At 39.4% G+C, this 27,962-nt stretch overlaps 3 protein-coding genes across 3 annotated transcripts; 2 read left to right on the top strand and 1 right to left on the bottom strand.

Moving 5' to 3' along the window:
- Nucleotides 1-854: 854 nt before the first annotated feature.
- Nucleotides 855-19,892, top strand: rhot1a (ras homolog family member T1a). The gene is made up of 19 exons (XM_054607199.1): nucleotides 855-1,140; nucleotides 3,814-3,872; nucleotides 4,058-4,139; nucleotides 4,908-4,951; nucleotides 5,033-5,086; nucleotides 5,193-5,245; nucleotides 5,913-6,021; nucleotides 7,396-7,497; nucleotides 8,261-8,359; nucleotides 8,840-8,948; nucleotides 9,086-9,206; nucleotides 10,177-10,261; nucleotides 10,419-10,564; nucleotides 10,742-10,842; nucleotides 11,093-11,223; nucleotides 11,532-11,615; nucleotides 11,739-11,861; nucleotides 11,938-12,140; nucleotides 18,690-19,892. Exons 1-19 carry the CDS (start codon nucleotides 1,104-1,106, stop codon nucleotides 18,805-18,807), a joined length of 1,860 nt encoding a protein of 619 aa, XP_054463174.1. The 5' UTR covers nucleotides 855-1,103; the 3' UTR covers nucleotides 18,808-19,892.
- Nucleotides 19,893-20,140: 248 nt separating this feature from the next.
- LOC129098221 (uncharacterized) lies at nucleotides 20,141-22,725 on the top strand. The gene is made up of 10 exons (XM_054607209.1): nucleotides 20,141-20,203; nucleotides 20,293-20,370; nucleotides 20,568-20,600; nucleotides 20,944-21,030; nucleotides 21,589-21,686; nucleotides 21,781-21,989; nucleotides 22,068-22,136; nucleotides 22,244-22,330; nucleotides 22,436-22,501; nucleotides 22,641-22,725. Exons 1-10 carry the CDS (start codon nucleotides 20,141-20,143, stop codon nucleotides 22,676-22,678), a joined length of 828 nt encoding a protein of 275 aa, XP_054463184.1. The 3' UTR covers nucleotides 22,679-22,725.
- Nucleotides 22,726-22,754: 29 nt separating this feature from the next.
- Nucleotides 22,755-27,653, bottom strand: c11h17orf75 (chromosome 11 C17orf75 homolog). Its single transcript, XM_054607314.1, has 10 exons — nucleotides 27,416-27,653; nucleotides 27,010-27,084; nucleotides 26,499-26,624; nucleotides 26,114-26,242; nucleotides 25,868-25,928; nucleotides 25,653-25,772; nucleotides 25,257-25,321; nucleotides 24,970-25,109; nucleotides 24,786-24,889; nucleotides 22,755-24,481 (listed from the first exon to the last, which is right to left on the bottom strand). The coding sequence occupies exons 1-10, from the start codon at nucleotides 27,556-27,558 to the stop codon at nucleotides 24,242-24,244; spliced, it is 1,203 nt and encodes a 400-aa protein (XP_054463289.1). The 5' UTR covers nucleotides 27,559-27,653; the 3' UTR covers nucleotides 22,755-24,241.
- Nucleotides 27,654-27,962: the final 309 nt, after the last annotated feature.

The raw sequence follows: 27,962 nt of genomic DNA, 5'->3' as shown, positions 1-27,962 counted from the left end.
GTAATACCAATAAACTCTATAATCTAAACTCTATAATCCTTGTCTTTGGGCATCTCACCACCTCTGAGTATTTAGTTTTTCTCTTTAAATAGTATAGAATCTTAAATCTAATATCTTGAATAATTTGTTTGTTATGGCCAATTTAAAGAAATTAAACCGAATATAAATTCAACAAAACAAACAAGGTGCTGTCCATGAATTTAGAAAAAAAAGCTTTTTTCAATATTTATTTATTAACTAATTAATAAATTAGGCTATATATATATATATATATATCTCCTTATATATATATATATATATAATATGTAATACCAATAAACTCTATAATCTAAACTCATTATAATTATTGATTATATAATTAATATAATATATATATATATACATATATATATATATATATATATATATATATATATATATATATATATATATATATATATATATATATATTCCTCTCCTTTGCCATATATATAATAATATATATATATATATATATATATATATATATATATATATATATGTATATATATATATATATATATATATATATATATATATATATATATATATATATATATATATATATATATATATATATATATATATATATATATATATATATATATATATATATATATATATATATATATATATATATATATATATATATATATATATATATATATATATATATATATATATATATATATATATATATATATATATATATATATATATATATATATATATATATATGTATATATGGGTAATGTGTAATACAACACTCTGCCGCCAGGGAGCAGCATAACGCGTTTTGAAATCCCAGCTGAAGTTTGTCCTGTCCGGCCCTCCGTCGTCGGGAGCTGGAGGTCGGTGATGTCCGTGAAACACCGAAAACAGCTCGTTTACATGAACCCGCCGAGACACGTGACTCCCGCCGCGTCTTAAACGACAGTCACGTGGTTTGAGGAGAAACCCGGAAGTGATCGGCCCGGTTTGTCCTACAGAGACGGCCTCTGACGTCATCGGAGGAGGACGGCGGCCCGGGACTGCATGAGACCGTGAGACCGTGAGACCTGCTGCTGTGAGGACAGACAGACAGCATGAGGAAGGACGTGAGGATCCTCCTCGTGGGAGAGCGTGAGTAGCCGAGGCAGAGGGAGCTAGCATGCTATGCTAACAGGGAGCTAGCTAGCTGCTACTGTTAGCATCTACACGTTAGCCTCAGAGGGCTAACCAGTCTGCTCAGGAGACATCCTCTGTCCTCTGTCCTCACCTCCTCTGTCCTCTGTCCTTAGACCCTTACCTCCTCTGTCCTTACCTCCTCTGTCCTCACCTCCTCTGTCCTTACCTCCTCTGTCCTCTGTCCTCACCTCCTCTGTCCTCTGTCCTCACCTCCTCTGTCCTCACATCCTCTGTCCTCTGTCCTCACCTCCTCTGTCCTTACATCCTCTGTCCTCTGTCCTCACCTCCTCTGTCCTCCTCTGTCCTCACCTCCTCTGTCCTTAGACCCTCACATCCTCTGTCCTCTGTCCTTAGACCTCACATCCTCTGTCCTTAGACCCTCACATCCTCCTCTGTCCTTAGACCCTCACATCCTCTGTCCTTAGACTCTCACCTCCTCTGTCCTTACACCCTCACATCCTCTGTCCTTAGACCCTCACATCCTCTGTCCTTAGACCCTCACATCCTCTGTCCTTAGACCCTCACATCCTCTGTCCTTAGACCCTCACATCCTCTGTCCTTACACCCTCACCTCCTCTGTCCTTAGACCCTCACCTCCTCTGTCCTTTCCACAACGATTTATGGGAACCTGCAAGGCGAGAAAGCAAAAAGGGCTTCAGGGTGGAAGCAAAGCCAATAAGCGTAATCGTACAGGGAATATTAATAGTAATGTGACTAATAATAATAATAATGGTTGTAGCAGTGGGTGTCAGCAGGAGGCACGACCACAGTCCAGGTACAGCCACGATTTACGGAAACCTGCGAGGCGAGAAAGCAAAAAGACTCCAGGGTAGAGGCAAAGCCAATAAGCGTTATAATACAGGGATTAATAATAGTAATGTATTCAATATCTGTTTCTGTCTGGTGTTGATAGTATCTCATGGTGCATGATTGTTAATCACGAGTGTTTCCATGTACTAGCATGTCTTGATACTCAGTATATTACTCATAACCAGACATATTCTGAGAAAGAGGCTTCCACAAACTGTATGATAAGCATTATGAAGCTGGTATTTATTGCAGCCCTGTTGTAAAGGGACTTGATTAGATTGCACCTGAATACCTAATTAGACTCTGTAACATAAATCAGTAATAAAGTGAGATAATAGAAGATTATACAGTTCGTTTTTTTCTAGTATGAAATGAAAGTACTGTTGAAATTAAGACTGAGACATTTTTATTATTGATTCATCTGTTTTCTTGATAATTGTTTGGTACTTAAAATGTCAGAAAACAGTGACAGTCACAGTTTCCCAGAAGAAAAATTGTCTTCCAAATTCCTGTTTTGTTCAACCAACTGTATAAAACACCAAATGAATCAGTTTGCTATCACTGTGGACAAAGAAAATAATCAAATACTCACAATTTAGAAGCTGAAAGCAGAGAATAATACAATTATTTGTATTATTTATAATGACCTTACAGATGAATACATTTTTCAAAATAATTTCTGATAAATCGTTCCAGCTAAAGATGCACTGTATATAAAACAGAAATATGGGTAAATATTATGTAATAACAAGATCTGTACTTTTCCCAGCACCCTGGAGTTAGTACAGAATTAAGCCAATAGATCGCATCCCACTTTACTGTCTGTCACCTGGTCTGTTTGTTCTCTTTAAAGCATGCATATGTTGTCAGTACTATTTATATTTCACTCATGGCTATGCAGGTTGGCCTACATTGCCACATTAGGGGAGTTGGTACTGACTGTTCCAGAGATCTGCAGCCTAAATACTTGTTATCTACACCATTGACCTTCAGTAAAGTACAGTTTGACCTTTGACAGAAACCTAAAGGTATTGAATTTACAAAAATATAAAACAGACCAGCTAATCCTAACATTTTATAAGGTGAAAATGGCAATTATTTTGGCATTTCTGGTTAATAAATCACTATCAAATACTACTTTCAACCGAAATGCAAACGATACTCTTATGCAAAAGGCCTGGCAGGCTATGGCTGTGAAATATATGTCTGTTAATATGAATACTTATATCATGATATATTGTATTATAGTAGTGGTGGATGTTGTTGTTGTTGTTGTTGTTGTTGTTGGCTGCTCGTTTCTGCTTGTTTTTACTAGCATTTGTTCTTTTGTAGATAAAATCTGTTCCTTTGTAATTTTAGAGGGAATTTGGTGAAAACATAATGTGCAGACTTTGAGTAAATTATGTATTCTATTAAAATATTACACTCATTGAAATATAAGGAAGTATTTCTTGCATAACGTGCAACTCTTGCAACTTGCAAATTTCCCCGCTGCGGGACTAATAAAGGATTATCTTATCTTATCTCATTGGCCAATATATCTATCATGGTCTTAATTTGAAATCCATATTTTTCCACTTTGTGTTGTTGTTTTGCTCTGTGCTGGGATTTAGTGAGTGTTCATTTGAGAACCGTTGCACTTTGCAGCAGCTCTTAACTCTCTTCAGCTGCTCCTATCTGTGCCCTGCCACTTAACATATTACCCAGACCGCTCAATAGAAATGTTAGAGAGGTCACATGTCAACACCCGGTGTGAGAAAAAGAAGTGTGTAATGTCAGATTGTAATAAAATCCCTTTTTCCCCCTTTGCCCGTACAGCCAAGGTGGGGAAGACATCGCTGATAATGTCTCTGGTCAGTGAGGAGTTTCCTGATGAGGTATGTATCAACGGCCTATCAGATATAGTATATAGATCATCCTGGTAGCTGTAGATTTGTACGACTTTTATTTGGTTAAATCAGAATCATGAGTGTAAAAGATAAAAAAAAATACAGGACTTATTTAATGTTTCTTGAGGCTTGCTTGTTGTCAGAAGTTTGGATCACTGCTCTCTGTCTTCCAGGTTCCTCTTCGAGCTGAGGAGATCACCATCCCGGCGGATGTCACCCCAGAGAGGGTGCCCACACACATAGTGGACTACTCGGGTAAACCCTATTAAACACACACATACACACACAAACATGCACATTAAGCATATGCTTACAGTGATTTGTGCTCCATTGGAATCATTTGTATTCAAAAAACATTTATACCCAAATACTTCAAACCTGTTTCATAGTTAGAAACAGACACACAATTCAATTTAAATCATGTCAAGATAACATGAAATCATCTTTTATTAGTCCGATGGCGGGGAATTTGCTATTTTATTGCATTGTAATACCACTTATATGCTTTTTAAACAGAGGATGATGTTAATCAACTACATTTGGACTCAACCTGACAACATTAATAGTCTACATTTCAATAAATTTACATTAAAAGCATTCAGAAAATAAACAGTAGCAACATAGTCTGAATCCTAATCTTTTCAAATTTGGATCCAAATCCAGATCTTTAAACTTCACATTCTTAAACTGACTTTCAGTAAGTGCTTAATGTTAAAAATAATGGAAGTAATTGATGCACATTATAATCATATTAGATTTTCTATCGACCCAAAGCTAAGAGTGGAAGTAATGGACACAATATGCTTGTTTTGTTTGGGTGAATGGTCCACATCTGTAGAAATGCATCTTTTAATGATTCAGAACAATTTTATAATTTGTAGCTAAATATTTTAAGGACCCTCTAACAGAGCGCCTCTTTTAGAAATACTGCTTCTACTTCTCCACATTAATAGGAATATATATATATGGTAACAGTAAGGCTTGATAACATTGTACTGATGTGTCTTTTTGAAACCTTTTTAGAGGCAGAACAGTCAGAAGAGCAGCTGTTTCAAGAAATATCAAAGGTTGGTTTAATTTAATTCTCACTCATCCGTGTTTGTAAAGTCTGTAGCCACATGTATTAATATTAGTATTTGTCTTGACAGGCAAATGTGATCTGCATAGTGTACTCGGTCAACAACAAGAAGTCCATTGAAAAGGTGAGCATGGTTTCTATGTCATCAGCTTAATCTGAGAAAATCAATCTGTGTTTCTAATGAATGTTTGTGCCGCTGCAGTGTTTGAAGTTGTGCTTTACACCCTTAGGTGACAAGCCACTGGATTCCTCTCATAAATGACAGAACAGACAAGGATAGCAGGTGTGTGTTCATGTCACTTTAATAGATGTGTGTTTGTGTATCTGTGTCTTTCATCCCTGTGGGTCACGTCAGCTAGATGGTGCTGCATCTGCAAGGTTGATATCGGAGTTGTGGGTTATAGAGATAAATTTAAGATCACTGGATTATGCCTTTATATTGTTAAATTGATGCTAACTAAACCTCATGCCAAACTATATGAAATATAAGATCACCTAAGCAATGATTGTGTTGAAAGATGTGATCCAGGTGATAAAAGCTAACCTGTGGAATTATGAGAACATATTGTAGTAGTAGCTGCAAATAATATATAGTGATATATAGTATTTTCTTCATTGATTCATCAGCAGACCACTTTCTCGATTAATTGTTTAGTCTATAAAATGCCAGAATATAATGATAATTTCCCCTCATTCATCAAATGTCTTATTTTGTTCAACCAACAGTCCAAAACTTAAAGATATTCAGTTTGAAAAAAGAGAAAACCAGCGAATCCTCACTCTGGAGACCCTGCAACCAGAGAGTTCTTTTCAATTTTGCTTAAAATATTGCTTGAACTATGAATCCTTTATCAAAATAGCTCCCTATTATTTTTTTTGTCGATCAACTAAATGATAAATTGACTGAATGTTGTAGCTCTATAATGCAGTGATGCATGTCTTTTCTACAGGGTACCATTGATCCTTGTGGGGAACAAGTCGGACCTGGTAGAACACAGCAGCATGGAGACCATCCTGCCCATCATGAATCAATACCAGGATATCGAGACCTGTGTAGAGGTAAGAGATCAATAAAAACATGCGTATATAAAGATAAGATAATCCTTTATTAGTCCTGCAGCGGGGAAATTTGCAGGATTACAACAGCAGAGAGAGGATAGTGCAAACAAGAAACATAGTCAAGACAAGTGTTATAAACAAGTAAATACACAGTAAGAACAGTAAATAAGTAAGAAAAAGAAGTTAAAAAATCCACAATAACTAAAATATTATATATACAGATAGAATAAAACCTATTGGATCCGTTGAGGCAGGGCTGTTTGGAGGTTTTGATGAAGCACTTCAGAGCGATGAATTGTCAGATGAAGTATGAAATCCAATACGAGCAGCGACTGGCTGAATGCTTGCATTGCTTGAGTAAATTGGCCCTGAGCTGCTGTCGGGCTGAACTCCAGCTCCGGACTCCACTTACCCTCTGCCTGAGTCATTAATAGATTTACATTGTTGAACCCCTTCGCTCCGAGGCCACGGCCTGCTGACTGATGGACTGTGAGTGTGTTGAGAGGGCCTGGTTGTCACCGGGAAGCTGCTCTCTATCAGCATTACTTGTTTTCAAATTTCCCCTCTTGTCACATGAGAGGCTCAGTCATGCCTCGGCTGGATCAGTTACAAGGTTAGATAGATGGAGACGAGGACATGAGAGGAGGCACATCCAGCTGGTGAGAGTTGGACTCGTATGAACATGTGACAATCAATGTTTTACTGCTGGCTCTGTGTTCGGCCAGGTTGTATCCTGCGTCTATAAGTTACTTACATCTCTGTGTTTCTTTATAAGTGGGGAAGAAGTATTACAATACTTTGCTCGAGTGAAAGTAGTTGTACCGCAATTTAAAAGTACTCTGTTGAAAGTGAAAAGTCTGCAATCGAAAAACTACTAAAAATCTAAGTATGTTAGAAATATGTATACATGTATACTGCACTTCATTGTTGGATGATTTAATAATAATTATTTGAATATAAATATGCTCGTTAATGACCAAAATTTGTTTTAAATTGAACTTAGTTTTTTGGGGAAGTTGTTGAAGAAAAGGTTATTGGCTTTTTTTTTTTTATTTTTTTTTAAATCTGTGCAGATTTCGTGTGGCGTTACTGATAATGAGTCAAAATCAATAAAAATATTTTTATTGGTACCGTAGATTACAATTCCGTATATATAGGCATAAAGAAATGTAAGAAAAATGTGCTTAAATGCAAATAAAGTACTATGTAAATTATGCTACAATATATGTAGAGAATCTAAGTAAATTATAGAAAAAATGAATGAGAATATGTGTTTCAAACAAATAGAATATACCAACAAAGTGCAAATATGTTTCCACCAGTGTTGTTCTTGTTCAGTACTTTCTCACACACATGTTCTCTCTTTTCCTTCAGTGCTCTGCGAAAAACCTGAAGAACATCTCTGAGCTTTTCTACTACGCCCAGAAGGCTGTTCTCCACCCGACCGGACCCCTGTACTGCCCCGAGGAGAAGGAGGTGAGATCTATAGATTAGACATTTAGGTAGTAAGCAGTAGGAAAAGGCCTGAAAAGGTGTATACCAGGACTTTGAGGTGCAATTAAGACATTATTATTTTATAATTTACACGTGTGCTTTCTCTACTGTTGCATGTCAAAATGGTTTCTGTGGAAAAAGTTTCCAAATGTATAGCAGTCAGGATTACACCTATTGCAGAAGTGTAAATTGTAAATGTCATAATATTCAGTGAAAATACCAAAATGACTAAAAGGAAACACATTGAAGTCTAGAAGTGTTTCAGCGTCTAGCTCGAGCACAAGCTCCACAAGCGGCCAGCAGAGACGGGATTTGTCAAAGATGTTATTGTCCCCAGTTTGTAGTTTGTGGTTGGTCCTAAAAGGAAATTAATTTGGAGGTAGTCGGCTTAATAGTCCTTAGTAAAAGTCAAGAAGGCAAACAGTTGTAGGCTCTCTCTCAGTCCAACTGTAGCTCTACAAAGTAAACCCTCAACGCTGTTACATCTGAGTCTCTGAGTTAATTGATTAGCCACGTTCACTACCAGCCAGTCAAAGGAAAAAAACTTATAATATGAGCCTGTTACCCAACTCATAAAAAGCCATGGCCTCACATTACCTTTACAAAAGTATAAATCCACTCCAGATTTTATTTTTTTGGGGAAAAGAGACCACTAGTATCAGATTTGGAATCATATCTAGAGAGAAAAAGTGGGATTTTTGGTTCATGCAACCACCTAAGTGATTATGTTTCTTCTGCATTACAGCTGAAGCCTTCCTGCATCAAGTCTTTAACTCGAATCTTTAAAGTGTCTGACCTGGACAACGACGGCATCCTTAATGACAACGAGCTCAACTTCTTCCAGGTAATGATTTCAACGTTTTTATCATTTGTAAAACGGCTTTTTGTTGAGGAAAATCTAATATACAACTTTATATAACGTGTTATGTTGAACCCCAATAACTTGTTTGATAAGATCATCTGTGGGAATGAGGGAGACAAGCGATTCCCATAAACAGGGGTAACGTCATTTCCAGTAAAAGCATAATTTGTCCTGCCAAGGAGGTTACCATGACCTGACATTTAAGAAGGATAACAGGACGCGAGTGAAAGGCCAGATGTGCTTTGTTATGGTCCAATCCACAAGACGTGATTGGCTGAAAGAGAGATCTTGAAAGGAAGAACGTGTTGGACTTTTTGTTGTAAGCTTGTCTGCAATAAAATACCCCGCTGGTTGCAAACTCCAAGAACTGCATCTCTTCATTGGTTTTCTGCCACAACAAAACCTGAAAAGACATTTTCTGAAGGCACACGTCAATGCATCGCTTGTTGTGTATGTCTACAGAGAACATGTTTCAACACACCGCTGGCGCCTCAGGCCTTAGAGGACGTAAAGAACGTGGTCAGGAGGAACATGACAGATGGAGTCAAGGACAACGGACTTTCACTCAAAGGTCAGACACCCTCCTGTTTTCCTGTTTTTATATTCCTCCTGTCTTCCACATCATTACTTATCATTCTTCTTGTCCCATCAACGATCCCCTATCTTATCTTTGTAATCCATTCTCCTGTTATTGTCTCTGTGTTGTAGGCTTCCTGTTCCTTCACACTCTCTTCATACAGCGAGGCCGACACGAGACCACCTGGACTGTGCTGCGGAGGTTTGGTTATGATGATGACCTGGAGCTCACACAGGAGTACCTGTTCCCCATGTAAGTGCAGACTTAAAGGTTATTTGTGTTGTTAATATTATATCATAATTATTGTTTTTTATTGTTATTTACAAGGTGTAGTGGAGACAGGAACCAGGTAGCTGTCTGAACAGAGCTTTTACTTTGCCTAATCAGATGTCTGATGATATGAGAATTTATTAAGATGAGTTGACCAGTTCTCGTGTTCTAATCAGGTTTAAAAAGCATAGCAAATTAAGTCAGTTCAGTATTTGTATGCCTAGTACATCACTAACACATGTTTTTCAATTAAAATAATAAGGTTGCTTCTGATGAATCTTTAATTTATCTTACGATTTGCAGGTTATTTTCTTTATCAATAGCATCTTTTTTTATATATATTCTATAAAATGTCAGATAATGATAAAAGTTGGTTAATTTTCCAACAGCCCAATGAGATTCTTTTAAATTGCTTCTTGATATGAACAACTGTCTAACACCCGAATATATTCAGTTTACTGTCATAAACGACAAAGAAAAAAGAATCAAATCCTCTCATTTGAGATGTTGGAACCAGTTGACTAAAACACTTTATTATAATAATAATAATAATAATAATAATAATCTAAATAGTCTCAGATTATTTGTAATCCTTTTACAAAATCCTTTCATGGCTTTCGAGATTACTGCAGCCCTCATGTTCAATTGAATAAAAGTGCAATCTGCAGGTTATTGCAGAGACCTCACACATTTGTAGATGAAGTAGTCAAAAGTGTCTTTTAGTATTGACATAATAGCGTCTTCATGTTATCATTAATAGTCGTATTAATGTTCCACTTTTGAAATGACCTCATCTTGATATCATATCATTTCCTCTTCTCGGTTGAATTGTTCTGGTTAACTGAAATGACTTGCAGTAATTCAGGCAGATTGTTTTTCTCTTTGTCACTATTGAAAGCAGAATCAGACGGCCTCAGTCAAAGCTCCGTTCTTGTTTCTCTCTATATCGCAGGATAAAGATCCCTCCAGACTGCACCACAGAGCTTAACCACAACGCTTACCTCTTCCTCCAGAGTGTCTTTGATAAACATGATAAAGTAAGTGGTTAGACATTTTGCCACCTTTTTTATACAGAGATACAGTTTTTTTTGTTTTTGGAAGGTCCCTTTTCTGCAAAATTCTGTCTCTCTGTGCAAGTTTTTTATTTATTTTACCATTTGTGAGTGAATATATCTGCACTTTTGTGTGATCCAGGACAGAGACTGTGCGCTGTCGCCAGAGGAGGTGAAGGACTTGTTCAAAGTGTTTCCCTACATGCCTTGGGGTCCGGATGTCAACCACACGGTCTGCACCAACGAACAGGGATGGATCACATACCAGGGATACCTCTCCCAGTGGACGTGAGTGTGGCACACATCTATTAATAAACACTCACACACACGTCTATGCAGATACAACCTGAAAACATGGTGCTGCTACATGATTATGTAGAAAGCACAGAAATTTTTACAAAGTCATGCTCGTATAAATCTCTCATGCTGTCGGACTCATCATGTCTTGTGTTTTTTCTTTGGTAGGTTAACAACATATTTAGACGTACAGCGTAGTTTGGAGTACTTGGGTTATCTTGGCTACTCTATCATCTATGAACAGGAGTCCCAAGCTGCTGCCATCACAGGTAAGAAATCTAGATGAAATCAAACTTTATTTTTGTTTTTGAGCCTAGCAGCACTGTATGGACTAGTTTCTGTACAGATAAAAAAAATGTATTGCCTTTGCGTTATTCTTAAAGTATGTATATTACATTTTAAATATTTATTTTAAGTTTTTCTTTTTGCCAAAAGTTTAATACAAAAGAAATGCATGGATTTCACAGCACGTGGCCTTTGATCGTGTATATTCTAAATATGCATTCCCTGTTTTGTCAGTGACGCGTAGCAAGCGCATCGATCTGCAGAAGAAACAGACCCAGCGCAGCGTCTTCCGCTGCAACGTCTTGGGGGCCAGAGGCAGCGGGAAGAGTGGCTTCCTCCAAGCTTTCCTGGGCAAAAACCTGCAGGTCAGTGGAAAATCATGGCTGAAAACTCCCTTTTTAAACCTGTATTCTTTGCAGTTTTCAGAGGGTTCATGTACATGGGGCCAATATTTTAGATTCATTTTCAGTCTCAAGTGAACTTTTCAGTTTAATTACAGGACACACAAATTTAAAAGATGAATCATTAGCTAATTTTATTTGAAATTCACGCACTTTATTTAGCTGCTTATAATTTAGTCAATTTCCAGAGTTGGAGTAAACGAACCATCTTCTGAACATGTAAATAGTCTTGATGGGTTTCTGTTATTGACCTTGTTTGTTGTCCACCACAGGGTCAGAGGCGGATTAGAGAAGACCACAAGTCCTTCTATGCCATCAGCACGACTTATGTTTATGGTCAGGAGAAGTACCTGCTGGTAAGAACCATTCACTCATTAGATGTTTTGGATTACTGTTACATAATCTATTACACTTGATTGTGTATCAGTATTAATGTCTACATCTACTCTCTGTCTCCTGTCTCGTCTCTACACTCCCAGCTCCATGAGGTGATGCCAGATTTTGACTTCCTGTCAGAGGCCGACCTAGCCTGTGACGTGGTCTGCCTGGTGTATGACATCAACAATCCTAGCTCTTTTGAATACTGCGCCAAAGTGTACAAGGTATGTATGCTCATCAGATGCACCAAGGCTTGTAGGCTATTTATACGGCATAACAATCAACGTTTGTGTTTGGCAGCAATACTTCATAGATAGCAAGACGCCATGCGTGGTGATTGCCGCCAAGTCGGACCTGCACGAAGTGAGGCAGCACTACAGTCTCTCACCGCACGAGTTCTGCCGTAAACACAAGCTCCACCCACCCCAGCCGTTCACATGCAGCACGACCGAGGCACCCAACAAAGACATCTACACGAGACTCACCACCATGGCCATGTATCCGTGAGTATAAAACCTCTTTGTGGTCTCCTGTAGTTAACCCTTTACACCTCTGTGGAAGAACCTTATCCACCGTGACCATCTGCACCTTTGTGTGCATCTAATCCACGTTTTCCATAGTGTATATTTGTAGTGTATGTATTTGGGATCGGTTCCTCTTGTGGATGTCCCCTATGTTGCACTGCCATGTTTGTACAGTAGCCCAGAATGGACAAACCAAACACTGGCTCTAGAGAGAGCCCTTCATATTTTTACGTTATGTAAACTTGGAAAGGGAGGGGTTAGTGGACGGGTATTCAGTTGAGTGCAATCTGTGACTTCACCACTAGAGATCACTAAATCCTACACACTGCTCCTTTAAGCTGTCGACCGAGCTAAGGACTTCAAGCCTGAGATGCTTTTTTAATGTAGATTAAGTTAAACTCTATTAATGAAGGTCTGGAAAGCCTCTGTTTTTACTGGTGGTTCGATACTTTATGTTCTTAAAGTGTTTTTTTTAAACTGTCGGTGGAAATTGGTCACAGAAATGTTTCAGTGGTCAGAACCAAAAATGACAGAATTTTGTCCTTTATTTACCTTCAGAATGTTTTGTTTTGTGACTGATACCTTCTGTTCTTTGTGGTTTTCCTCTCCTTGTGTTTATTCACCTTTGACAGTTCATTATAGACATTTCCGTATTAATACATTTGTTTACTTTGTCTATGAGATGAGGAAGTGAAGGTAAATGGTTTCCGCTCAGAGAAGTATGTATCATTAGTACGGCTTTGGCCTCCTCCTCCCTGTGTGTTGTTTGGTACATGTTGTCTTTCTGTGGTGGTGAATACACGCATTTCTGTGTGTCTTTCCGCAGCCACGCCCGTCTCCGCTGCATGTGTGCCTCCAACAGGTGCACATATTGCCTGTGTCAGAACCTCCTCAAGTTGGAGCTGCTGCGCAGCATTAAGGCCCAACTGCGCAGGGTCATGTTCAACAGGTTCATACATAGAATAAGCTCTAGTTTTAACATAGACTCATTCCTCCTCTCTGTGTCTGAGGCTCCTTTTCTTTACCCAAACTCTCTAACTCTGGTGATGGTGACAGCTCCTCTGCTTTCCTTCAGTGCTCGCCTGAGGTCTGGTTTACACTGCATATCCACTTCAGGAAAAAAGGGAAAGGGTAGTGATACCATTTGTGAATAATCAGAATACTATGGTGATTTCTTTTGGAGAGATTCTCCTTTTGCTTCGCTGTGTTTCCACATAGCTGTCATCCGTAGGCTTTCACGGATTTTTCTCAGTTGTACCAAAGCAAGGTGAGGCTTGCTGACAAAGAGCGATCTTTGGTTGTATAGTTGGAAGTTACACTCTCAAACCAAAAGATCAACATTATTGTTTCTGCTGTTTTTTTATTTTTTTATTGTTTTTTTTTTTTTTTTTTCAATCTGACTAGCAAAACAAATCCGAACTCAGTTATTTTATAAATGAATAAATGATCCAAAGACCAGATTTACAAAACATCTTAAGGTGAAAAGTAGCTCCTGAGTAAGGAGAAAATCCTAAAAAAAAGAGATGTGTTCGTCCTAATTTAAGAACTTTTATGTTTTTGGTAAAATAGTTACTGTTGGAGTGGTGTGAAAATGATCATACTGGTTTCATATTACCCAACCAGCATTCTGGACCAGTGTACCAAAGTTTACCACTTGATACAATACATTTAAAAATGTCCCTTTTTCATCATTTTTCTAACTTTAATATAATTTCATATTACATTACATTACAATCATTTAGCAGACGTTCTTTGTGCTCCTGCTATTGATGAATATTTTATTTCACATTCACTCACATGGTCTGGTCACCTGTCAACCAATCACTGTAGACATAGTGAGAAGGTTCACTGATCAAACACAAGGTCGTCCATATCAACAGGATCTCATTTATTCTTTTTGTCATATGCCTGAAACCCGTTGGTCACGTGAGGTGTTTTGGTCTCTGCTCCAGCTCCAGCCAGCCCCCCCGCTCTCTGTTCAGTGTGGCCGTGCTGTGCCAGCTAACACACAGGCTGCTAGCCAGGGAGGTGACAGTGTGTGGGAACCCGTGTGAAAAATGCATGATGATATTTTGCTTGTGCAGTGCAAATTAACTGCTAATACTAACCCCCATACATCACACAAATATGTTGTACACTTGAAAAACATTTTAAATTCATTCAGAGGAACGTGTGTGTGTGTGTGTGTGTGTATATAGATATATAGATAGATATTCATAGATAGATAGATATAGATATATGATATCTCTATCTATCTCTGGATAGTTCTGAGTAGATTTATATTTGTAAAAACAACAACTTTAGAATGTAATAACTATAATGCACTATATCCATGTTGTTCAGCCAGTTAATCATTCTGACAAAATACCAAGTCCTCTAATGAAGCACTTGAAATTTAAAAAAAAGTCAGTTAAAATGAATTAGGGACAGTTTGACAGTTCAGTGTGATTGACCTCTGACCCTGAGGTGTTTGCTCCCTCCTGTCTTGCAGTGGATATGCAAACTGTAAATCTTGACTAACGGGCCTTTTATTTGCACAGAGAATGAGAGAAACCAACCTTTCTCTTTTAGTTTGTGCTTCAACCAAACTGAAAACCTCATCGATGTCTGCATGTTTCATATGTGATTTCTTTTAAATCACATAGAAGTATTGAAAATTCTTCATTTTCTTAATGGCATCAACCTTAAACCATAATCAGAGAGTGCTTGAGTGATTATCTGTGATGTTTTCAGTCTCCCTTTGTCTTCATTTCCATTCCTAATACTGAAGTCTACACCTACAGGAGACACTTTATTTTGAAAAGGACCATTGTTTTGGTACATTAATTATAATAAAAACAGCTGTTCTCCTTTCGGTTCAGACTTCGTAAATGTAACACAATGATGTTTAAAATCAAAAATGTTTCTTTTGATGTTGAATTTGATTGTATTGTACCAATCACCCGGTCATTTCATCCTGTTTTTCCTATCTTGTATTTCCTGTCTGTGTGTTTTTTCCTTCCACTCTCTAGGTGTTCAGACGCATGTTTTTGGCTGCCCCTCTTCCTCTTCCTCTTGCACGTGTTCACACTCTACTAATCTGTCTGCTGCTGTGTTGCATGGCTCACCTGTTCTCTGGATGACCAAAGGCATGCCTCGGTCCTCATCTGTCCTTCTCTACATTACTGAGAGCTTGGTGTTTTTAATTAGATAGAGGAGGGGGGGGGTTATTGAACCACAGGGTTTGAATGGCTGTTTATGGTGTGTTGAGGGTTTGCAGATTTCTGGGGAATATGTGTTTTTTAAAGTCCATCAATGTCATAAAACGAGGTCTTTTGTTGGGCGTTGATGGACCCAGGCAGAGCTTCACTGTGAGGGTGCATCCAGAACTAACCCTTTGTTTTGATACTGCTTTTTTAAACCTCTGGGAGTTGTTGGCGTTATTAATAGCATGACATATTTAATGGGCCGGCCTTGGCAGTGCGAAGGGGCAGACACACCACATTGACTGCCCAACGGGTTTTCTAAGTAAGTGGAAGTCATCTTGCATAGTGCAATATTGAAATCTTTATAGGTCAAAGAAATTACAAGCTACAATAGTAAATTGTGTCAGGCCACTAAAGAGACTTTGTGCAGAGGAATAAAATAGTTTTAGTCAGAATCAGAATCCGCTTTAATTTGACTCCGGTTACTTCCCTCACTAATACACAGAAATAGACAAAGAAATCAAAGAGGTCCAAGAAGAAAAAAGGATAAACATGCAATGCAAAAGTGTATATATATATGAACATAAAAACACAAAAAACAACGACAATGAAGTGCAGATAAAAGTGCCAGTCATTATGGATTTATTTTGGTTTGCTCTTTAATTTGTTACCAATACAAAAAAATCAAGTATATGACAAGTGCCATACAATGACCGTACAATATTTAAGGGTCAGCAGCAAAAATAGTAAAAAACTGATTAAGAAAAATAGGAAAAAAGAAGAAAATGATCTCAAAATGACATCTTCTGAAATTTATTTTCGCCGTGGACGAGATTCATCGTTCAACATTTTCAGTCTGGGTGCCATGTGGTGTGTGTAGTCTGAACTTGGGATGTGTGTGTGTGTGTGTGTGTGTGTGTGTGTGTGTGTGTGTGTGTGTGTGTTTATTGGCATTGTTTGATTGGCATTGTTTGAAGCGTGCGGTGATGTTTGACCAGGTGTGCCGTTATGGTTGAGCTTGTGCTTTAAAGGTTTGGGTGGTGATCTAAGTTCCCGACTCTTCAGACTTGGTAGAGCTGAGTGATTATAGATGAGATCAGATATCACTTCATATTATTTTGCTAAGTTAAAGTATTGTTGGTTATTATTGATACTTAAAGAAAATATTAATCTATACTAGTTAAATTTCATCTGCCCAGAAGACTTTAATGCTGCCAAGTAACTAAATATCATTCAACCAACATCTCAATTATATATAGTCTTAGAGGATAATATCCATAAACAAAAATTAAATATCTGAATTTTATTTTTAGTATTTTGATTATGTTTTGAAATTGTAAAACAAGAAAATGTGAATAATTTCATATTAATATTAATGAAGATAGACTGCAGTACAGATTCAGGCATTTAACGATCATTTCATTTCAAATGACAGATAAAAGGTGCATCATTTCTGATAATTTATTTTGACAAAATCCATACAATTCTCTGGTTTCAGCATTAATTTGAATATTATCAGGTCTGCCAGGGTAATAAAGTTAATATATATTTTTTTAATCACTGCTCAGACAATATAACATTTGAAGATGTCACCTCAGGCTCTAAAAGACATTTCTCACTATTTATTTTTAGACCAAATAAAGAATTAATTAAACAAGAAAGTAAACAATAGATTAATCACATATGAAAATATTATATTGAAGTATCACACAGCTCTACCCGCTGTATCTGAGTGTGTGAGTGTGTGTGAGTGTGGAGGCTGCTGGTCTGGGTGGATGCTGTGGGGGGTTACCTGCTGTCAGGAGGATTTCAGCCGTCTCCACCGTGGAGGGGTCCGTCTTTATGGAGGCCTCCGCTGAGCAGCTAATTCCTCCAGAAAGGTAAAGGCAGAAACAGATCAGAGAGACAGAGGGATGTTAAAGGTTACAGTTTTATCCCGGACCGGAGAGAATGCGTTTGATAGATTCGACTCCCTTTTCAGCAGCAGGATGTCAGGTCTTTATTTTAACAGCAATAAGTAATATTCATATTTATGTCCTGAAATGTTTAAGAGAGACTTATTGGAGTCTTAATAGGAATAGATCCACATCTTGGGAAATATGATTATTCCCTTTCTGAATAAATGTAGCTCTAATTTCTGTCTGTTGAATATGAAACAGCTGGTTAGCTTAGCTTAGCACAAAGTCTAGAAAAAGGAGGAAACGGCTAGCCTGGATCTGTCAATGAGTAACAAAATTGTTGTTTATTTAATATGCACAAAAAATGATGCATAAAACCGACATATTGCAATTTTTCGGTGGGTTATGTGCGGGGACTGTGCTAAGCTAACATGCTGTAGCCTTGAATTAAACAGATATGAGAGTGATGTTGATCTCTTCTCGTCTAACTCTCGACCAGAAAGTCAATAAGGACATTTTCTGTTAAAGGTCAAAGGTTAAAGGTGGCTATATTGAGTTGTGGATCTTTGAGCACAGGTGAGCGATGTGAACATGGCATGTTAGGCTGCTTTCTCTCCAGATCCCACCAGAGTCCCAGTGAGTGTGTTGTGGGCTTAACTGAAGGCCAGTCCCACTTTGATTTTGCTGTCTCCATTTCCATTTTTCATTGCTTGCTTTTATTGTAGTCTGGCTACTTCCCCAGTGTTTGTGTTTGGCAGGGCAGTTGTTAACCCAGTTTTAATAAATCCTTTAGTTCTATATTGTTTTTCTAGTTTTCTGCCTCTGGAGTAGCTGCTCCTCATAGTCCGACACCTTTCCTTTGTCTACCAAAACTAAACCAACTGTCCAGATGAAGCATGTGTTCCTGTTTTCAGCTGGTATCACAGGGCGCCGATATTCCTAATTAACGGTCCTGGTTTTAGGAAGTGTCCCCCGCAGAGAGAGCACGTGACTTTGTCATTTGGCGACTGGTCCTACTGTGGTTTTAGCAGTAGTACCTATATATGTCATTTCATATCTCGATAACAAAAAAAAAATATATATATATATATATATATTTATTTATTTATTTTTTTTTTTTTTAATAATTTTTTATAATTTTCTTTTATATATTGGTATGGAATTTTTTTGGGTAGTTTATTAAATAAATAGTCAATTGTTCGATGATGAATATTTTAACACTGGTATTCCCATAAGCAGAATTCATATCAGTTTCAGGAAAGTTGAGTTGGTTCTCTTTATCTCCAGTTTAGACCAGTTCATTATGTAGCACGATAGATGATTATATTGTCAGATGATAAATTATCATATTGAATTATGGCCCAGCTCTAGTTATGTTCTGCTTTTTCTGGCTGCATTTTTTCCTCCTCCTCACCTGCTCTCCGACTCTTCCTCCCTCCTCTCAGACACATGGCTCAGGCCGACCTGAAGAACTCCACCTTCTGGCTGAGAGCGAGCGTCGGTGCCACGGTGTTCGCCGTGCTGGGCTTCGCCATGTACAGAGCGCTCCTCAAACAGCGGTGATCGGACGGCGTGAGACGGCTTCATTCCCCCCCGTCCCCGTCCCCTCTGTTGACTCTGCCCCGTCCCTCCCACCTGAAAGACTCAAAGAGCCTGTCTGACTAAACAACAGGGCACATTGCCTCAGACCTCCAACTCCACCTCATCCCCTTCCCACAATGCAACACGGGCAAGAAACAAATGAGCAAAACCATAGGTACATTTTATATGCATTTAAAAAAATGAAGAGTGTGGGTTTTTGTTAATGTTGTGTGGAAAAGGGTGCAGGTTACTTTTGAAATCACTTGTCCAACATTCAATTTGTAAATGCTGACTTTGAATTCTGTGATCTGTTGGTCTAGTTTAGTCCAGACAGGACGAGTCACTGGATGTTTTCAGCTGATCCAGTCCTCTTTTTGTCTCAGGTCAGTATTATTAGTTAGATGGTTGGAGACCAGAGAGAGGCAGCCATATACAGCAACACCACAAAGGGACTTGACTCTATTACTAGATGTGTATATGCAGTATATTATGTACGTATTCTTCGAAATTTTTAGGATTGGACCCGATAGAACGCATCACAAGCCAGAAGCAACGCCTCCAGGAGGTGTCAGTGATACATCTAACACTAGAAAGGTCATGATTGGCATGCACTTGTTTATTTAGTGTGTTAATTTATTAACCAGTTTTTTTGTTGTCTGTTTTGAGTGCACCGCATGAAACAGACGGAGGGATTTACATTTTCCATGTATTTTTGTATTTAGTATTACCGAAGCTGTCCGAGGCGGTGTATCATGGTTTTCTGCTTCTGTTTTTATTTTTCTGGTTTTCAAATAGAGCTAAATAAATGTCCCTCATGTTATATTTTTATGAAGTTAGAGCCACCATAGAGCAACAGAATATGATATTAAATACAGCCATTCAGTGCACCTCTCCCACCTTAAAGATATAAAAGTGTTTCTTCTCATTCTTCTCTTTTCCAACATTTACAACATTTACAATAAATCCTTGTACGGCCGTGTGTAAACTTATTATTGGCTGAAATGACAGCTGATTTAACATCGAGGGAAATAAATTGGTTTTAAATATCTGTAATAAATGACATTTACACCCACTGATGTTGTGTTTGTGTGTCCTTTTACAATAGCAGTAGTGGTCGTTTCAAAAGCAGATGTGTGAAATAAATGTGAGATCAACGGTTCTTGTGGACAAATGGGATTTATGTGAAGCCGAATAGAGAAGTGAAAGGGTGATGTGCTGTCAGCCTGCGTGAGGAGGAAGTCACAACACACACAGGTAGTTATTCATTTCACACTGATGCTACCGGTTGTTTTAAGTCAACCTATCGAGGGATAACATGTCTGTGGATGGGACTAAGTTATTGTTTGAAGGCTTCCTGCAGAAAAGAAAAGATACCATGGTGAGATACAAACTACTTTGGGTACTAAATGTGTTTATAAAAAGTGACCTTAGTTGCCAAACATCTACCTTTTCTTTTCTTATCTGTAGAAATTGAGATGGATGACGTATTGGTTCAGGCTTCAAAACGCAACCTTGTTCTTCTATACACAGAAGAATGGCAGCGCTGTGAGTAGACAGTTGCTCTGGTGTAATTCATTTAGAAAATCCTCTGAAATCTCTTGTCGATGTTCTGCTTGGTAACAAATTTCTGAATCAACTGAATGATGGTTACAGAGCTCGTAGAAACTGACTGTGCTAGTTTAACTTTTCTTTATTTTAAGAATCTCAATGACAAAGTTCTGTTCATGTTGCTCTCTTCACAGTCACACTTGAAAGGCTATTACTACATCTTCACAGTAAGTCCTCCTCCGTCATGTTAGTATATGAGAAACCACACTGCAGTTGTGGAAGCTAAGTGCATTTAGTCAAGTAGTATTTTGAGGTAATTGTTCTGGAGAAATTACATTTCATGTTACTTCATGCTTGGACTATACTACATTATTTGACAATTTTATTTAATTCAATATAATCTAACTAGATATTATTCAGAAGTATATATTTTGATGCTAAAAATTATGACTTACAGTTGTTAGAGTATTTCTCACTGTGCTTTTGCTACTTAAGTAAAATATCTGAGTACTTCCTCCACCACTTGTCTCTACTGTGATAAGTATCTATCTGTCTGTCCTCTTGGACCAGGTTCAGTCGGTGCGAGAGGTCCAGAGAGTCGACAGCAAGCGCTTTGTGTTTGAGATCATCATGAAAAATGGAAAGAGGAAAGTGTTGGTGAGTCATTGCTGGTTCAACCACAAGCTGATCTGTGCCACAGTCTGACGCTGACTTTAACCTGTGTGTGTGTGTGTGTGTGTGTGTGTGTGTGTGTGTGTGTGTGTGTGTGTGTGTGTGTGTGTGTGTGTGTGTGTGTGTGTGTGTGTGTGTGTGTGTGTGTGTGTGTGTGTGTGTGTGTGTGTGTGGGTGTTGTGTGTGTGTTGTGTGTGTTGTGTTGGGTGGGGTGTGTGTTGTGTGTGTGTGTGTGGTGGGTGGGGGTGTGTGTGTGTGTGTGTGTGTGTGTGTGTGTGTGTGTGTGTGTGTGTGTGTGTGTGTGTGTGTGTGTGTGTGTGTGTGTGTGTGTGTGTGTGTGTGTGGTGTGTGGGTGGTGGGGGTGTTGTGTTGTGTTGTGTGGTGTGTGTTGTGTTGTGTGTGTGTGTGTGTGTGTGTGTGTGGGGTGTGTGTGTGTGTGTGTGGTGTGTGTGTGTGTGTGTGTGTGTGTGTGTGTGTGTGTGTGTGTGTGTGTGTGTGTGTGTGTGTGTGTGTGTGTGTGTGTGTGTGTGTGTGTGTGTGTAGGCAGCAGACACTGCAGTTCTCAGAAAGGAGTGGGTGGGGCATCTATGGCAAGCTATGCATCTTTCTACCTCTGTGGTTTCGGACTCCAGAAGCACCCAGTGAGTGAGCAGAGGGTTTCCCCTTCACGTCAGATCTAAACTTTCACTAAATGAACCCCTCGTTCCAGACACTGACCATTTCCCTTCTGCTCAGCGTGGACGTGTGTGAGCAGCGAGAGAGGGTGAACAGCAGCGCACCCATCTTCTCACACAGTGTGATGGAGTCGCTGCCTGCTCGGCCCCTCTCTGCCCCCTCACACATCCAGCATGAGATCAGGAGCATCGCCCCCTCTGAGGAGCCAGACCGTGAGGAGACCCTGTACCAAAACACACTTCCAGACTGTAGCTACCAGCATCACAATGGTTAGCTTCAGACCTGTCTGCACCTTCACAAGTGTTGTAGTTTCAGCTGTGTGGTTCTTCTAACTTCTCTGTTTTCAGGTTCACAGTGGACGAGTGGGTGGAGCAATGCAGTGGAAGGAGACTATGACATTCTACCACTTAGAAACAGTATGAGCTTAGAAATACTTTAAATGTACCATTTTATAAAACATTAAATACAGTATGATGATGTTTAAATGTCCAGCCTGACCCTATCATGTGTCATGTCTCCGTAGAGGTCTGTGAGGTCAACGCTTCAACAGACATGGACGAGGACGTGTACGACTTTCCTGTCTCTTACAGGAGGGCTGCTGAACAGCCAAGTGAGATTAACTGTTTTTCTTAACATGTTAAATACTTGGTTATACCATAAATAATAATTAGATAGAGTTTTTACATGTTTGGTGCTTTTCTTTCCGTCATGTCAGACCCCACAGAGAGCATCTATGACGTCCCGAGCGCTCTTCTGAGGAGGATGCCTGATCGCCCTTCAGGTAAATCCTGCTCCATGTGACTGTCACTGTCCATCGTGTCCACATTGTCTTCTCACTCTCTCACAAAAGACAGCCAAAGTAACCCAGAATGATTTAAGTAACAAAATGTTTTATCATCTGTTGGTTTTATTTGTCACAGAGGACCAACCGGAGGACGGGGACTACTGGAGGATATGAGATCCAGTTTGAGGACATAAGTTATAGACTGGATTGTAGCAGCAGCACCGTCTCACTCACCTATAATTTAACTTTAGGGCCAGACACAGAGGACAGTAGCTGCCTGTGGTTACTGGTCCAACTGGTGTATGTGAAACAAACTGTGTTCATGGAACAGATATAAAAGTGCAGATGTTTGTCAGCTTTGCATTCTCGACAGCGTGCACAGCCACAACAAGTAGGTTCAACTGTCGTATTTATTTCAGCTTCTATACAAGACCGAGAACAACATGGACATTTATAACTACAGACATGTTAACACATTTGCAGTGTGGTCAGGTCACAGCCAGACTATGGTTCACAACAGTAAAAGGACTGGTTTAAAAGTATACTTCATCAACAGTATTGCTGTATTACACACTTTGGACTGGTTTCAATGGGAATGGTTTGAGCTAAAAACCCTTTAGTGGGTTTAATGGAATATCAACACTTGTTGCAGGTACACAATGAAAGGAAAATAAAAGGAAGGCATGCCAACATTTACTGTGAGCGCTTTTATATATATCATCTTTTATTCTACATTTTAATTTCTTCTGTTAAGAACATTTTTTTTCTGTGGGTATCAATATTGTCGAACCTTTGAAACTAAACGAATGCTTATTAAATGTAGTGAGTAACTGGTCGCAAAGTGCATGTATCGTTCTCATAAAGTCTTCAGCTGAAGGCAATTAAGCTTTGTGTAAACAGGAAATTATATCCAAAACGACACTGTGTATACAACACTATTAGTAGTATTAATAGTACTTGATAGTGTTATGTACATAAATTCGCAGTATTCATTAGACAAAAATGATATTGTAGTGCAGGTATTTTGTTGAGATGTAAGCACAAACAAGGCCTATGTTACAAGCAATGCATGAAAGTGATTTGTGCATTCTCAATGTGTTTCGAAGTACAATCAACTAAAATACAAAATAATAATAATAATAAAACATTTGGATGTCAAAGAAGTAAGAGATAATTCCCCTCCAATGAGTAGAGGCTTTAGTTTGGATCAGTTATGTGTTGTGATCATTGTCAGTTAGCAAAACACTAGTAATAATATTTGGTTCAAAGTATTGTGAAACACTCACACAACACAAAAAGTGGAAAAGTAAAAAGATTGGGAAAGGGCCACTCTACAACTGGATCTAACTGATCTGCATGTCCAGCTATCAACTAACCTTCATTGTTAAGATAAGATAAGTGCAGTGATGTTACAGATCTCAATGAACTATTATTAGCCCCAAAGATAAACACATGTATTGAAGGAAGCCGAGTGTCGGTGTTTAACGGTTCATATTCCAGATCAGATCGCCGTTTCACTTATTGAGAAGCAGCAGAGGTACCAGCACAGGAAACTCAACATTTACAACTTTGAATCTGCCAAAACAGCCGGCAGATTCAAAATGTCCCCTCTGATCTGCTTTTACCTGGCAAACCGATGTTGAACAAAGGATGTGGTGCTATGCTTAGAATTGAACAGGTGATCAGTTATGTGTGAAGAGCAGAACCCGGCCCCACAATTTAGGTTCTGCAATGGAATCAGGCCTGGGCTTGGGCCTGGGCCTGGGCTTGGGCCTGGGCTTGTTCCTTGAGGAACTCCTCCAGGACAGTGATGATGCTGCAGGCTTCAGGCAGGTCGCTGTGCTCCGCCCTGGCATTCTGCAGCAACACATCCCCATTTCCGCAGCCCTGTAGGAACTGGCAGCAGCGAAACAGGGCGTAGTGACTCATCTCTGCCTGACGCACAAAGCGCTTCAGGCTGTTCATGTCCTGGATGGCCTGCGGAGGGCGAGTGGAGGTTGGTAGAGAGGAGGAAATGCTTTTTAAAAAGGGAAGCAATCTGAATGAAACAGTGGGAGCAGCAGAGTAAAAACAAAATGCTGTAGTGTTTCTGCCAAGAGGAACTGAGCTGTTGTCAACAGTTTCTAAATCTTGTGGACTAGTGGTATTTTATAAAAAGGTTTTGATACGTTTTCTATTCAATCAGTATAATTTTAAAAGTGCTTTAGTAGCAAAAAATGATACACAAAAGTATGCTGCACTCTATCCATGTTATAGTCCGTCCACGTGTCTGTTTTCTGACCTTAAGTTTGAAGTTCTCCAGAATCTGTCCGAGCAGGAAAGGATTACAACGCTCGGCAGCGTTCAGGAAGGCCTGAATCCAGTCATCACAGAAACGATTACTGACTGGGGAGACAACATCAGACTCTTAGACAGTACGGAGATACAAAATGATCCGTCCTCATCTGGTTATTGTCATGACTTACCTGTGTTAGAGAGTGTGGGGGGGCTGGTGGAGCAGTCTATGATCAGGTCAGAAGGTGTGTCCTCTGAGATAGCCTTACACAGAGAAGCTGTTGTAGGGTCTTGTTGGGACAGACCCTGCAAACTGGCTGCTTTGATGAACCTGGCAGAATACATCAGACATGTAACAGCTTAACAACAGATGGTTAAACACATGTTGTACTACATGGAGATAAACACGAGACCTTCTACGTTCTTAGCAGTCTTAAAGATGTCTTAGTGTAGTTAGGAGGGATGTCACTAAACTCACCTGCTCACATCAGCCTTTGTCCTCTCATCTGAATTATTGACCTCCACTTGTGTGTGACTCAGAGCCTGTGTGCAGAACATTTAATGGCTGAAATGAATTGTTCTGGAGAAAAGTTTAGTCTTGCACATAAAGAATTTGAATGATCAATTAAATCAGTTGGATAGCCGTATTTTTAAAGCATATGGTAAATAAGCATTTCAAGGAAATGTTACCCCAAATATACAGTGATCCATTATTCCCTTTAATCAGGATGTATTCTATGCAGTTGTGTTGAGGCTTGGAAACCTTTGCTCTGGCTCAAACCAGTATAATTAGCTAAGAAAACTATTTTCATTGTAAATTTCCACTTTCGACTCTTATATTTGTGGGACTCTAGAGGGCAGAAGAAGGACTCACAGCGTGCAGCAGGAAGCTGATGTTGCTCTGGACCAGCTGCACCACCCGATGAATGTGCATCACAGACTCCTCGTACCACCGGCTCAGATACGGACGCACCTCCGTCTCAAGGTTCTGCAGCTGACGCACACACAAGCACACCCACACAAATCAATATTGCACTGATATTGTAATGGAATATATAACTTCATCACACTGTTATTAAAGCCTCATACCTCTGGGGTTTGCAGGCTGCTATGCAGGCCTTGGACGTATTTATCAAGTTCTAATCGAAATGTGTTTTGGGTCAAGGACTTGATGCTTTTGTTTCTCTGGACAAAGTTACAACAATGTGGAGGCAATACAGCAATGGAGAAAATAATTATGTATACAATTAATGCAGGAGGGCCTTGCATGATGCTGATAACCAAGGTTGATTTATTGAGGGTATTATGCAACAGACTACTTTGCAGAAAGGATATAAGTTCAGTCCTTTTTCAGAGCCGCCCATGAAGCAGATGACATGTCCGTTTCCATCAGCATCAGGCTGGTCAGGAGACCTTTCCTGCTCCAGGAGGCAGCAGTAGCAGCCCACTGCCTGCTCTGGGATACTGGGGAGAATACATAATAGTAATATTAATAATAATAATAAACACATTTGTGCTAACCAACTTATTTTGTCCACCTCTGAACCTTCATTTCCAGCTGAATTAATTGTATTACTGTGATGGAATCAAACAGATCACCCATTAAAACACTATTTATAAGATGATGTTGAAGCATGTGTTGCAGTTGTTCTGTCACAAAGCCTTGATTGTGTGTCCCTATTGGTTAGTATGTAGCATCACTGATGCAAAATGTTGTCACCTCAGTTCCACAGTGGCGATGTTGCCCATGCCTCCCAGCAGGGCGCCTTTGCTGAGCCTCCTTGAAATGTAGGTCCTCAGCTCAGGTTCTGCCTCTGATGGAAGGCTGCTGTCGATCAGGGTCAGGCTGTGGGCGGGGCAGAAAAAATCAGTATGGATACGAGCAGTTAGAGGAGACAATGAGGAATTTGGAAGCCACTCAAGTCAATGGAGAACAGATGGAGAAAGCTGATGAGCATTAGCCACAACCAACACAACACACAACTGAGTCACATAGCTGGAGATGTGCCAACCCAGGAGACGGGGTCAAATTGGGAGAGACCTAGAGGCCATGTAACTCAGCAGTACAGCGATGACCAATCAGAAACAAAACCACGAATGAAGACAGCATTGATTCCATGTTGATTGGGTGTCCGGTGGCAGCCCGTGGAAACACCAATGCACAACAGTGAAAGCCAAAGAGAAACGACCACTGAGAGTAAGGAGAAGGTAGGCGGGGGCTCCTTTGTTACCTAAAGTCCTCCTGACTGGTTGTGGAGTCTGCTCGTCTCTGGTTCCATGCCACATTTTCCCCAGAAGCCTCAGATCTACGACAATTAACAGTTTACTCATCACCTGGTTAGTTGTTGTTTCACCTGCATGAGTGTCACTGTCAGCAGGTTGAGGAACAGACTACACATCCTGAAGTGTGCTTCAGAGGAGAATCATAGAATGTAAACTTTGATACACTCACACCAGGGAGAAAAAATAAAAACATAGTATGATGTCCTGTAGGATTGTGCAAAATAGAATGTAAACAAACCATAAAAACAATAAGATAACTAGAAAATAAATTAGATCAAGTTATGAAACTATTACATCATTATTGCATTATTGCATTATTGCATTATTGCATTATTTACACCATGCACACTTCACCTTGTGCCTTGGTACAGGTAGATGGTGTAGTAGCAGTTCAGCTGGGTTTTCTGGCTGAATCCAGAAATCTCATCACTGTCAAAGTCATCCTTCTCTTCCACGTCTATGGAGTCCTGGAAGGAGGAGGTCTGGGAGGTAAACATGATCCCAACACCGCCTGTGAAGTCAACAGATGGATATCAGACAGATAGAATGGCGTCTGGAGCTCCAGCTGACAGGGAAACACTCAACAACAGCAGCTGGAGAGATTTCTCGCTTTTGTACCGTGTGCGCATGCGTCAGCTGTGTGTGCGTTCCTAAAAATGTCCGACTGCGATCACAACAATCTAAACGTTCCGGGGCCAAACGTTCCACTTTGAAGCGTTTTAATTATGACGTTTTTCTCTCTGAATGGAGTGTGTAAATATTAAGTTGTATTTATATATGTTAGTTATGTGCTTTAACTTGTAATGTGAATGCTAGGAACGTCAGAGTTGAATGGCCGCAGTGTTGTTTATGTTTCTGACCCGCCGCCATCTTTGATTCCTCTCCTGTGTGATGTCGGTGT

This window comes from Anoplopoma fimbria, chromosome 11 (assembly GCF_027596085.1).
Source record: "Anoplopoma fimbria isolate UVic2021 breed Golden Eagle Sablefish chromosome 11, Afim_UVic_2022, whole genome shotgun sequence".
Taxonomy (NCBI): Eukaryota; Metazoa; Chordata; class Actinopteri; order Perciformes; family Anoplopomatidae; genus Anoplopoma; species Anoplopoma fimbria.
The sequence above is the reverse complement of the archived record's forward strand: the minus strand, read 5'-3'. Positions and strand labels throughout refer to the sequence as shown.